At 47.0% G+C, this 12316-nt stretch overlaps 1 protein-coding gene across 1 annotated transcript; it reads left to right on the forward strand.

Moving 5' to 3' along the window:
* Positions 1 to 2150: 2150 nt before the first annotated feature.
* Positions 2151 to 7417, forward strand: LOC135818890 (uncharacterized). Its single transcript, XM_065332086.1, has 2 exons — positions 2151 to 3521; positions 6357 to 7417. Exons 1-2 carry the CDS (start codon positions 2457 to 2459, stop codon positions 6603 to 6605), a joined length of 1314 nt encoding a protein of 437 aa, XP_065188158.1. The 5' UTR covers positions 2151 to 2456; the 3' UTR covers positions 6606 to 7417.
* Positions 7418 to 12316: the final 4899 nt, after the last annotated feature.

The following is a 12316-nucleotide window of genomic DNA, read 5'->3' on the forward strand; positions in this document are numbered from 1 at the left end:
AGGTATGTAGAGGTACGTACATGTACAGTATACTTGAAATAAATAGGATATGGGCCCTGAAACCAACACACGCGCACACATACACACAAACACACACACACACATACACACACAAGCGCCACACACACACTTGCTATCCAAGTACGAATCGTGACACCCTAGGTTCCACTACTGACCACTACCTGGGCGTAAACAAAGCGCATGTCCCTTCGCACTGCCCGGATAATCCGTACGTTGTGGTCTTCCTTCACCATACTTTTACATATACATGTACATGTACATGACATGGTGAACATGTACTCAGTACATTGCACATGTATACATGTACCTGTACATGTACATGTACAGGTACATGTACGTGTTTTGCCTCATCTGTCGTCCTTCTCAAGAGACGACTTGAGCTTGTATTGCCATCTTCCGCATTTTACAACTTCCAACTCGATGGTAGTAACATTAATACAATCATGTCCATGTACATCCCACATCCCAAACGCTTGTGGTATCTTCGCTGCCAATCTATTTTCTATCACAATTTCAGCTAGGAGCCATGTCAGTATAATTTCCCAATCTGGAGCATATATTATTGTACTTGTATAATGTATTATGTTGTACATGATATAATCCAAAACTGGTAAACCAGTACTATTAGATAAACCTTGTTGTAGTTCACGCAATTGTTAGATTGACAGCATGAAACAAGGTGGAGGACACTGTGTTCGAAAACAGTAACCTTACTATAACCTTCCGCGGTTGGCAGAGCCCCGGTCCCTGCGGACCATTTGAACCATATGGGTATCCCACCCGGTTATGACCCTCGTTATGCTAGGGGATTAGGGGACTACTCCTGATGTCGTCTTGACAGTGTCATGGTGATGACGAAAACTGTTTACAGCTGACGAGCTGAGAGAAGGACGCCATGGGCAGAAGTTGGAAATAAAAAAAAGAAGTTTTTAACTTGTTATACAAGTTAAAAAAGAGCGAAGACAACAAGACGACATCAGGAGTAGTCTCCTAACCCCCTTGCATAACGAGGGTCAGAACCGGGTGTGATACCCATTATGGTTCAAATGGTCCGCAGGGCCCGGGGCTCTGCCAACCGCGGAAGGTTGTAGTAAGGTCACTGTTTTCGAACACAGTGTCCTCCACCTTGTTTCAATTCATGCTGTCAATCTAACAAAATATACACTGTACATGTACGTACAATGTAGTGTACATGTACAGTGTATTATTATGACTGTACATGTATTGTTCAATCATCTTCTCTTGGAATGCCAAGCTAATCTAGTAATCAATCACGTTCATAATCAACATCCTGTGACGTTATCGCCGTGCTTACCCGCATGGTTGTACGGCCATGCTCAAGACAGGTCCATCGCCATTTCTGTTAGCGCTCCATGGTGTTCGGTGAATACATGATTGGGCGGTGAAACGCTCGACCAATGCTTTGCACCAAGTTTGGCTCTGTGATTTCATGAAGTCATCGGAGAGAGGGAGGCTTCTGCGCGAGACGTTACAACAAGCTGAATAGGTTTGGAAAGTCTCCAAACGAGAAACACAGGGAAATACGCATTACTAGTATAGCCAGTGGCCGTATTCTAATCGTGGAGCGCATGCAATTTCTGGTGCAATCATGAAGAGTGACACGAGGCCTCCTGCTGCTAGACATTATGTATGATCAAAGAAATTCTGAGCATTCGTGGATCTCGAGATACACTTCAGTGAATGAAAGCTATGGCACGGGACCAGATATCTTTCTGTGCTGAACGATGACAGTGCCAGTGGCCGATTGCAGAGGCTGGCTGTTGGCGTGACGCGTTCAACACGCCATCATCGGCAAGGGCTTGAATGGTGTGAGCACAATGAGCGTGGTGGGTGTAGATCTACTCGCTGTGGCTGGCCAGGAGAGACTTCTCATACCAGGGGCGGTTTGCATTCCTGTCCACGGCATCATAAGAAGTCACCCGTTCACTTCACACTGCTCACCACAGGGCGAAGTACGAATGCTTCCCTGTACCGATCGCCACTGGCGGCTGTTGACAATCGGGCTGGCGGTTGCCGGTGAACACTGCACGCGCAAGGGGCAGTTTGTTGATCGATGGTCATGAACTGAACAAAGCAGGAATGAACCAGATCCCGATCGTTGCGACCCGGGAAGCTCACAGACAACAATACTGGCTGTGAGTGGATGTTACATCAGACAGGGTAGGATGGTGTTTCGTTCAATCATGGTCTAGGACTTAGTGTGTTTTTAGTGGATAATAACCCGGGGGCCTTTGGGCAGATAGCGTTGCTCATGGATGTCTTTCCTGTACATCAGCATTCGTTTCTGCTTGCTGGATGACCGAGGAAAGCTGCGCGCCATGCACTGCCTAACGGGCTGGATGTGCGTCCCAGGAGATAAGGTTGAAGAAGAAGCGTAGAGAATCGCATGAGTTCAGAACAGTAGTGTGAGCGCAATGGACGAGGAAGACGGCAGGCAGGGAGCGAGCGCGACACAGTCGTTTCGATGTACTTCTGGAGCCACTCCTGCGAACATGACAGGAAAAAGAAAGATGTGTACAGGTGTCGGTTGGGTGACCACCGTGACACTAGTTGGCTTGATGATGCTAGTGATTCTATCGCTTGAGTTTTGCATTAACACTGGAGATGAACTGGATCCTCTTGATCGAATTGACGCGCGTAGGTATCCGAAGAGAATGGAAGTTAGGTTACGGTCCTCCAGAAGGCGTCTCAGGCTGCGCAGACTTCTTTTACAACGTGAACTAACCGAGCAGTTTCCGCAGAAACCAGCCCGTGTCTTACTCGAGCTTCGCCAGGGTCGTGGAGACAGCGATATGGATAGCTCAAGCGACGGCCAGTGGATGAGTGTGGAGTCCGCGAGCTCTGAAGGACAAGCTGGCCAGGATGGGAACACCAACTGGTTCAATCGCGGACCCAATCCTGATGCGGGTGACGAAGACGGAGATGGAGACGGAGATACCACGTACGACACACGCATGGAGACCACACCATCCATGCCGCAGAGCACTCCACCTACTGGTACCGGCGGCGGGGGTGATACCGGCGGCGGAGGTGGGGACAGCAGCGCTCCGACATTACCTCCAATCACCGAGACAACCCCTGTGATGTGCAACGTCTGCGATTCGGTACTGCTAATCAGCGAGTCTGCACTTCAGGAGCTGCAGGAGCTCTTCAGAGTTTTCGAGACCACCAGCATCTTTCAGAGCACCACCTTTGGCCAGCAGTTCAGCATGAACCCAGTCCCACGGCCGTCTTGTGGCAGTGTGAGAATGACGGAGGGTAACACGGCGCGCATACGATTTGCGGGCTCCAGCGCCACGGTCAGCCTGAACTCCACGCGTCCACCGCTCGTTGTTCTCACGTCAACACATGATAGTTCATTTTTCGAAGGCATCGGTGCGTTGCGCAGCGAGATCAATACAGTAACTGGCGCTATCGGGGCACGCAGAGTCCAGCGCACGCGCGGCGGAGAGTTCGAGTTATTTCCTCCAACACGACTGGTAAGTTGACTGTAACCCGGTGCAGTCATGATGTTTAGCAAACCTACACTATCATGAATTTCACGAAATGGCGGTCGTGGCTCTAGCGATAATTTTACCGTTCATGCTATATTCGACGGTCGGCGCGTAGAGGGCGAGTCTACTGTTTTTGATGTGTTTTCGAGACACGGTTAGCAGTTCGGCTTCTGAGTCCTGACTCCTGACGCAACGATCGACTTGCGACGTAACCCTAGTTGGAATCTTACCGTTTCGTTCTCCCGCTAAAAAGAGCTTTCTATCGTCGAAACGGTACCAAACCGACGGTATTTTGGGTTTTGGGTACGAGTGCCGTTAGATCTAGCGCGTGAACTGTAAAATGCCATGTCTACACACACAAAAAACGGTACAGGCCGACCGTCGAAACTAGCGTGAAGAGTAAAATGCTAACCATGTCTATTATGTAGCAGTGTTGGTTGTTCTCCCCGAACCTTTTTTCTATTTCACTCAACTCGTGTCCTATGACCATTATTTTAGCACATGTAGTGCGACAAAGGTGTGATAGCCAACGATGAAGAAGATACAAAAAGAAGGAGAATGGGGAGAAAGGAAGGATGACAGCATTCACAAGCCTCCAGGAAGACGAGAGCCTATGTTTGCTGCATGTGAGAAAGGAAAGCAAGCCTGAAGCTTGGAATTAATTTGGAATTCTTAACTTCCTGAGGAACCAGCAACGCCGGTGGGCGAGGAATAGTGAAAGGTTTGTTAATGTGAATGAAATAGCACGAGTGAGTGAGAGACAAGTACGAGTTCGCCGGGATAAAGCAAACCGATTGAATACTGAGTTATGAGTAGGGATGTTACTGAGGCGAATTCTGTTTTAAGATAAGGATCATCCGATCTATGGTGTATCATTTGGATGATCATTCACAAGGTCCTGACTTAGATTACACCAAACCAACGCTTGACATGCACACTGAGAAATGTGCACAATATACGTGCGATTAAAATGTAAGCCACTAGATCCGAAAGGTGGGCTTATGTCGTTTCGCGCAGTATTGAGAAAAATGCATGTGAAAGTTGAGGTTTCAACATAAAGCGTTGTATAAGTCACTTATTGAAACCCCTCTAGCTCTGTGAAATTAATAATGAGCAATAATTATTATGTTCGCATGAACTGATTGTCTAGTAACTGGTGGTATTAGTCGACATTATAGCGTAACTAGTAGTTCCTTGGTCCTTTGTTCTTTTCTATAAATTTATCCTTGGCTCTCCACCTGAATAATCATTCCAAGATGCTTATGGTCCTGGACAATCTCTATGATAGACGAGCTGCCAGGACATGGGGTACTGTACCAGAAGCCTTTTGGTCTGTTCCTAGCACCAATGGAAAAGATAATTACTTTACTCTTTAGTCTTTGACGAATTAGGCATCAGCGTCAGTCAGCATACTGGTTACAGGTAATGGCGGTATTGATCTTTGCCTGGACTAGAATGATGTCATCCACCAACAATACCCTGGCCTGCAACTACTTGAGGCTGTCACGGTGGTGTCATCAGAGACCATCAATACATTAGAGACAGACATTGGCGGATTGTGCTTGAGTTGACACCTGACTGCCTCACGGCTGCCATCCAGAGCACACCACAAGCCCAGAGAACCTTTGACTATGCTAGATTGCACTCCACCATGGATCTGCGCCAAACGCCAGTTTGCACCAGGTTCGGCAAGGGTTGCCTGGCGTTCCCGGGCGCCCAGCTGTGGAACACCTTACCCAGCGATATACGTGCCATCTCCACGCTCCGCCACTTCCGCGCCAGCATGATCACGCACACCTAGAGTACCAAACGTCCTGTTTGATGATCAGCTGGCTTAGTTTCTCTCCACCTCTATCCTTATTACATTCGCTCCCCGGTAGTACATTGGGTACTGCACTTGCCTGCGACCCGAGAGGTCGCGGGTTCGAGCCCCGCAGTCGCACATCTGACTGCAAAATCCCCACGACGCAGCTCACCAGATCAAGGTGTGGGTCCTCTGCACTCAGTAGAGTCAAGTCGAGCGAGCTGCAACTCCCGGTGCCGAAAGGCGGGCTCATGCCCCGACATGGCTACTTCCCCTTGTCTAGCCCCCAAGACGAAAATGATAGTAGCCGACTGGCCGAAATTAAAAAAAAAAAAAAAAAAATTCCCTCCCCAATTTCATTAATTACTGCTTTCTATCTCCATTCGCCACCTTTTCATTGGGCAGATCTGCCCGTTTGGTTTGCGAATTAAACTAAACACAACAACAACTACACTAGTACTAGTATGCAAGTCTAACGTTACAAGAAAGAACCACTCCCTGGTCAATGCAAAGCATGTCGAGGAATTCATTCCTCAGAGCCTTCCGAGTTGGAAGGTTGTTGGTTTGCGCTTCGCATACATGTACAGTCCCGCTCAATGAAATCCAGCCGCGTCACTCAAGTTTGCACCTTGCACCATTTTGGAGCCCAGTGTTCGCAGGTCTAGGGCTGCGCAACGCCCGGCGTGTACTTGAGTGACGCGACTGGATTTCATTGAGCAGCACTGTATGTGTCGCAGCTACTTGAACAAGTTGAAGTACAGTGCTGGCAAGTGAAATCCGACCCCTGCACGCTGCGCTCACATCGCAAAGACCCAACACGGGATGGTAAAACTTCGAAATAGAGACCGCTAGAATGTGAGAGCATCGCTAAGGGGTCGGATTTCAGTTTCCAGCACTGTACAATGTACATGTAGGTGTCAGGTCGTCGAATGTCTCAATCTTGGTCAGCATGTCTTGCACTCTCGTGATCACAATCATCAATGGGTTTCTCTCTCTTTCCTTTGCTGCCTTTCCAGGTATGCCGACATGAAAACTGCGACCCCTCCGCCACGCCAGCTTCTTCAGATAGTCCTATGCCAATGACAGCCGACACTCCAGCCACAATGATCTGGCCTGATCCGACGAGCGCGCAGCTGAACCAGGCAGCCAACGTTATCCTCTGCGACTCGTCCGACTGTCGCGCAACCCTACCTGGCCAGCCTGCACTGCCCCAAGCCTGTGTCGACATTCTGGTCGAGATAAATCGCAACAATTTAGTCACGTGATAAGCTGTGTGCCAATTGCAACAGCACGGAACACGTATTAATTGATTGCCAACAGTGATGTTGCACCGAAGTGTCCCTTATGAGGTGACTCGCTGCCAAAAGGTGGCATACGACAAGTCACTTGCTTTGCTAGGGCTTTACGCTGCGTGAGCATCAATCAAAGGCATCCTATCTCAGACTCCAGATCTGGATAAACACAGGTTGATTGGCTGGAGCCAATGCAGCCTGTGATGCAAACGAACAGCACCTCCCTCATCGGTAAACGTGTTCTTAATGATAATAAGCATCACCTTGAGCATTCTTCTCTACTTGAGCACAAAGTGTGCCAGAACGTCAACGTCGTTGTCACCATAAACTTCTCTGTTTCAAGTCTTGAATTTGTTTGGCACCTCAGATGAACGGAGGCCTGAACATCAATTTGCCTCCACAGTTGAGCCTTATTCCATGCATACACTGCTGAAGTTTTGAGCACCCCAAGAGTTATTATCCAGAGAATAGTGTTGATGCACCACGTGTTGCAAGAGCCATTGAGCACATTGACCATCCATTTAATTAAACTTTTTTTGTGACATACTGTCATTACGTTCCCCGAGCCGTGTATCACCTCACAAATGTAAAGATCGCATCTTTCTAAGAACTCAACCCTCGTCGGTATGGCTGCGGTCGTTGTGAACTGCCAGCTAACGAATGATTGATTGGTTGCTATTTCTAAAGAAGTGTCTGCGCAGACGCAATCCGCACAGTCAAGTAAAGCCAATTTAGTAACCGAACGTTTTCGTTCCCCTCTCATCATCGGTAAGTACAGGGAGGAATGGAAAAATGTCAAAATACAGCAGCTAAGAGTTGAAGCAAAAGCATAGATCGCAGACATCTACGTGTTCAATCCAAGTCATTGAACATTCAGTTGAACAGATCAAAAACAGGGTGAAGGTGAAGAGACGACTTTAACATAATGAAAACATCATGAGGAACAGTGTTCCCTCACACTTTACGAGGATTACCGCCAAACAGCTGAAGCGACAAAACTGTGTTCTTCTGAAAACATACGTGTAGTTCTGGGGATATGGTTGTTATTTTGTTTGTGTTTTGCTTTCCGCGTTCGATCAATCTCTTCAAGTGTAATCTGTCTGCCTTGTTTCGAGCTGTGAGCGAGTCACGCTCGATATGATTGTGCATCCACAAGGCAAAACAACAGAGACCGAAAGCATTCTCGTGACTTCGAGTTAAAAAAAACACTCATCAGACGATGCAACATAATGCCCTATTCGCTGGTTATAATTATAAGGTAAGTGTCATGTAGAGTAAGGCAGTGTAATAACCATGATAAGGGATATCCCCAGCGCTGGAATATACTGTGAGTAATCGTATTGTGATTGTGCATATGTAGAAGCAAACTGGGAAATGACACACACAGGGGTGGGATAGAGCAAACGCGTCGGGGAAAAAGGTCAATCATTCTTTATTCATGCAATTGTGACTCGATACCTGTGAGGGGCTATTTCATAGTGCATCGAAAGGAGCTACCTCACCATACACCATGCACGCTTGAAATAAAATGAATTTCCCCGCTCAGATTTGACACATCATGTGCATGTATGTACATGTATGTGTGTGTGAATGTTACTGACGTTCTGAAAGGACATAGTACTGTTAAACTGTCCTGTGGTGTTATGTGAGCACGATGTAGACCATGCTTAGCAATGACCATGCTTTTACAAATTTTGTTTCCATTTCACATTTTTCATTCGTGTTGGGTTTAACTATTCACTGTACTGATGCATGGTGATGATTGTGCTTCTCTTTGCCCGTAAAAGAGACCTTTTCTCAATGACCATGCTTAGTTTTGATTACCAATACCAATAATAACCTTCATATCTCTCAGGTACTGGTATAACGGAAGAGTTGCTGCTTATCCTAATTTGAAACGCAACTTTGATATGACATTGTTTGGAATCACCTCCCGTGATTTGCCTACTTCAGAAACAAGCGTCGCCTAAATAATGAGAATCACCCCTCGGGCGCATGGTGGTGTCAAGTTCTCTTACGTCATAGTAGCACTGTTGGCATGCTATGAACATCTGATCTCTCGGATTGATTGCATGCGAACAGCTGTGAACACAGAGAGTCAGTTGTCTGTGTCATGTGACAAGTGGATGCCTAGGGCCACGTCTCCCAGGACAGCCAGAGGGCACAAGTCCTGGTAGGTAGGGTGATGACGCCACCAGCATCACTAGTATGCAACCTGCATTAATTATGGAACCCTGTGTTGACTCGCAGGAAATTCGTTTGCGCCGTCTAACTTACTCTTTCTTTCCAAGTTTTGTTCAAGACAGTATTCATCCCGTCTCGCAATAATTATAATCTTCTCTATATCCACAGACTCCACTGTTGCCATCCATCATATCCATGCATCCTCAAAACACTCCATCAACTGAACTCTTGGTTACCCATATCAATGTCTATCTGTATCGCTATCTGTGAATGATTGTTGTAATTGGCTGCTTTCAAGCAATGGCGTCAGCGGATTATTAACACATTGGTACTTCTCCACCTGCACAAATCCGTTGATCCACGACCTTCAGAGAGTGCTCAGTGTCGTAGAGCGAGAGAGAGAGAGAGAGACAAAGAGAGAGTGTGTGTGTGTGAGAGAGAGAGAGAAAGAGAGAGAGCAGAACCCCAGCATCAGCTGACTGGTGATTGCCTTTGCTGCACGAAACTCGGAACTAAAACGAACCTGACCGCCCTCCGCAGAGTGTGCGATGCACTTCTCAAATTTTGTAAAAGTGGAGGAAAGTAATTTAGTTGAAATATGAAATAGGAATCGCCGTACTCATGGCACACATACATTGCAACCGTAGACGTGACATCATGTCTACGGTTTGAGATTCTGATGTTGAATCTGCACAGCCTTATACGCGTACATGTACATTTACTTGTACGTGTAGATGGTGAGATACCATAATAGGCATGATCTGGGATTGTGACCTATTGCACTTGCAAACACCGCATCATCATTCGTCAGTAGTTTCTGGCTCCATCACTTCTGTCCCTACCTGGCCATGTTGCCCAACTCCCTCAAGCCGTTCACATAGTGCTAGTGGCACTGGGGATGGGCACACCGTTGTCTCTGCTGGCCTGCCACGTTGCTGTGATGTCAGCATGTCTTGCGATACCGTTTCCAGTACAGAACATGTTTGTGTTGCAAGTGCCCTTCGTAGGGTGTATCTTCGCGTATAGTAGGGTGAGGATGGTCCCTGCATGAATTAACCAGCTTTTTCCACGCACATGAACATGTACAAAACTATTAATTTTATGATCATTTTCACCGGAGGGTGTACCCAGGGTGCTGACAGTGCTCAACACCACGGAGGCAGAGCGTAATACAGAACAGAAAACCAGGGACAATCAAGGCTTGTTTGCTGCAGCAAATATAACGCTGTGTACACTCAACACCCTGCTTCAGACATCATTATCTGTAGCATCACACTCTGCCACTGGCAAAAATGTCATCTCACACCTGAAGACATAATATTAAGATGTATTGTTCATTCTCGCTTGGTGCATGATGGTATTGGACTTTCCTCCCTCGATTTGTATTTTGCAATTATAATCTGCTCAGGACACCTCCAACTAGGCATGTGCGGATAATGCTGGCAGAAAAATTGGCAAAATTCCGTACTTTTTCTGGTAAGTTTCATGCATGTTTGGTATGTGGATAAAGAAATGGAGCAGAATTCGAGGAGTTGCCCGCCATACGGTTTGTATGGTTCTGCCAATTTCACAGCTTTTCGAGCAGAATCTGCCACCTTTTCGAGCATTATCCACACACCCCTACCTCGAACTAGGGTCAGTAGTGAGCGGCTTATTCTGCTCGAAAAGGTGGCAGATTCTGCTCGAAAAGCAGTGAAATTGGCAGAACCATACAAACCTTATGGCGGGCAATTCCTCGAATTCTGCTCCATTTCTTTATCCACATACCAAACATGCATGAAACGTACCAGAAAAAGTAACGAATTCTGCCAATTTTGCTGCCAGCAGAATCCGCCGGACCCTACCTCCAACTCGCAACACACAAAGTCCTCGGCTACACCACGTACAACGATTGTTTCCAAATTTTTTACCAAGGAGGGCATCGTAAGGGATAATACCGGTGATCTCTTTTGGCTAAGGAATCCCCGTTTGTGACGAATTTTATCCACTGATGATGTTGATTTGAAAAAATGTTTGTCTTGGAAATACATACTTATATTTAATACTTGAATCCAATCTAAAACCGTTTTCATGTAGCGTGTGTGCCATAAGTACAGCGAACATATTTCCTATTTTAAAAGCAGTTTAATAACACTGTGTAATAGCACTTTTGTACTATAATTTATGACGTTCGTCCATCGTCCGTAAAGGGCTCAATTTGCCGAGAGAAAAGAGCGGAATACACTGACAGAGGAACAAGCAGTTGCTTTTTAGTAACTCTGAGTTGCACGAACTGAATCGGTCATCAGACAAAAGTTGATTCTGTCACTATTTACATGAGCTCTATAACTCGCCCAGGGGGAAGATTCTTGTAAACCGACACGAGGAATGTAACAAAGAATGAACCCGATTGTGAAATTCACAATTCACTTGTCTGCTTGGACCTTCAGGTGGTTGCAACGTGCCACAAGGTTGTTCACACACCAACAGGCCAGTTCTAGCCTGCCCTACATTAGGCTACAATGCCTGGAAGCCTTCATTCAATCTCGATTATTGCGCCCGTTCATGTGTGTCTTGTTCTGCCATATTATGATGTGCTATCAGAATCGAAGGTGCGTCCTCTATCTCTGCACCTAACCAGTACTTTCTGTGACGTCATATGGTCACGTGCTAGACCGATGGGCGTCACATGACCATGGGGAATGAGATGGAGCGGCTGTGTGAACGTGCGCCTGCCTGCGACCACAGGTCAGGTGTAGCAGTAATGGGCTGCCAATTCTTGACAAAACACGCAATTTCACTTCATGCTCTGGCCCGGAGCGGAATCCGACACCTTCTTTAGCCAGGGTGACTGGTTGTCCGACCAGGCGTACGTCAGCCTCGGGGCCACAATTCACCACAGGCGCTGTCAGCCTGGAGCCAGTGGTTACAAAGGGCAAAGGCCAGAGATGTCACGCCACTGTGGGAGCTTCGAATGGCTGGCACGTAATGACTACCTGTGCAAATGTCGAACTACATTGTACAATGAACGTAGGGAGTGCGACCACTCTGCAAGGGCCGACCACAATCATCCAGGACAGAAAGGAGTTACAGGTGCCGTCATGAAACGTAAAAGCTGTGGACACCGACTGTAAGTGACAAACAAGGACTTGTCAACTGACGCGCTTATCGATTTGGGTGGCTGATTGTGACGTGAACTCAGGAGAAAGCCAAACGTCCTATCTCTTGGTCACGTCCCATACGGACAATGACAGACTCTCACATACAGACATTTGTAGTGAGTGCCATTGATTGGCGGCGTGCTTGTGTGTGTGTGTCCGTGGTTTCGCCATGCAGCGTCGACAATAGGAATTGGAGAAGTTTGACTGCACGAATTCTCGATTGACAGGCTGGAATTCCAACAACATGCACTGCGTCCATGTGGCCTGTTATCCATCAACTTCATTGACGGAACGAACTCTGTCTTTTCAATGACATTCGAGGTCCGTGACAAAGCACTACAAGTCCGACGTTGAACTAGC

This window comes from Sycon ciliatum, chromosome 6 (assembly GCF_964019385.1).
Source record: "Sycon ciliatum chromosome 6, ocSycCili1.1, whole genome shotgun sequence".
Lineage (NCBI taxonomy): Eukaryota > Metazoa > Porifera > Calcarea > Leucosolenida > Sycettidae > Sycon > Sycon ciliatum.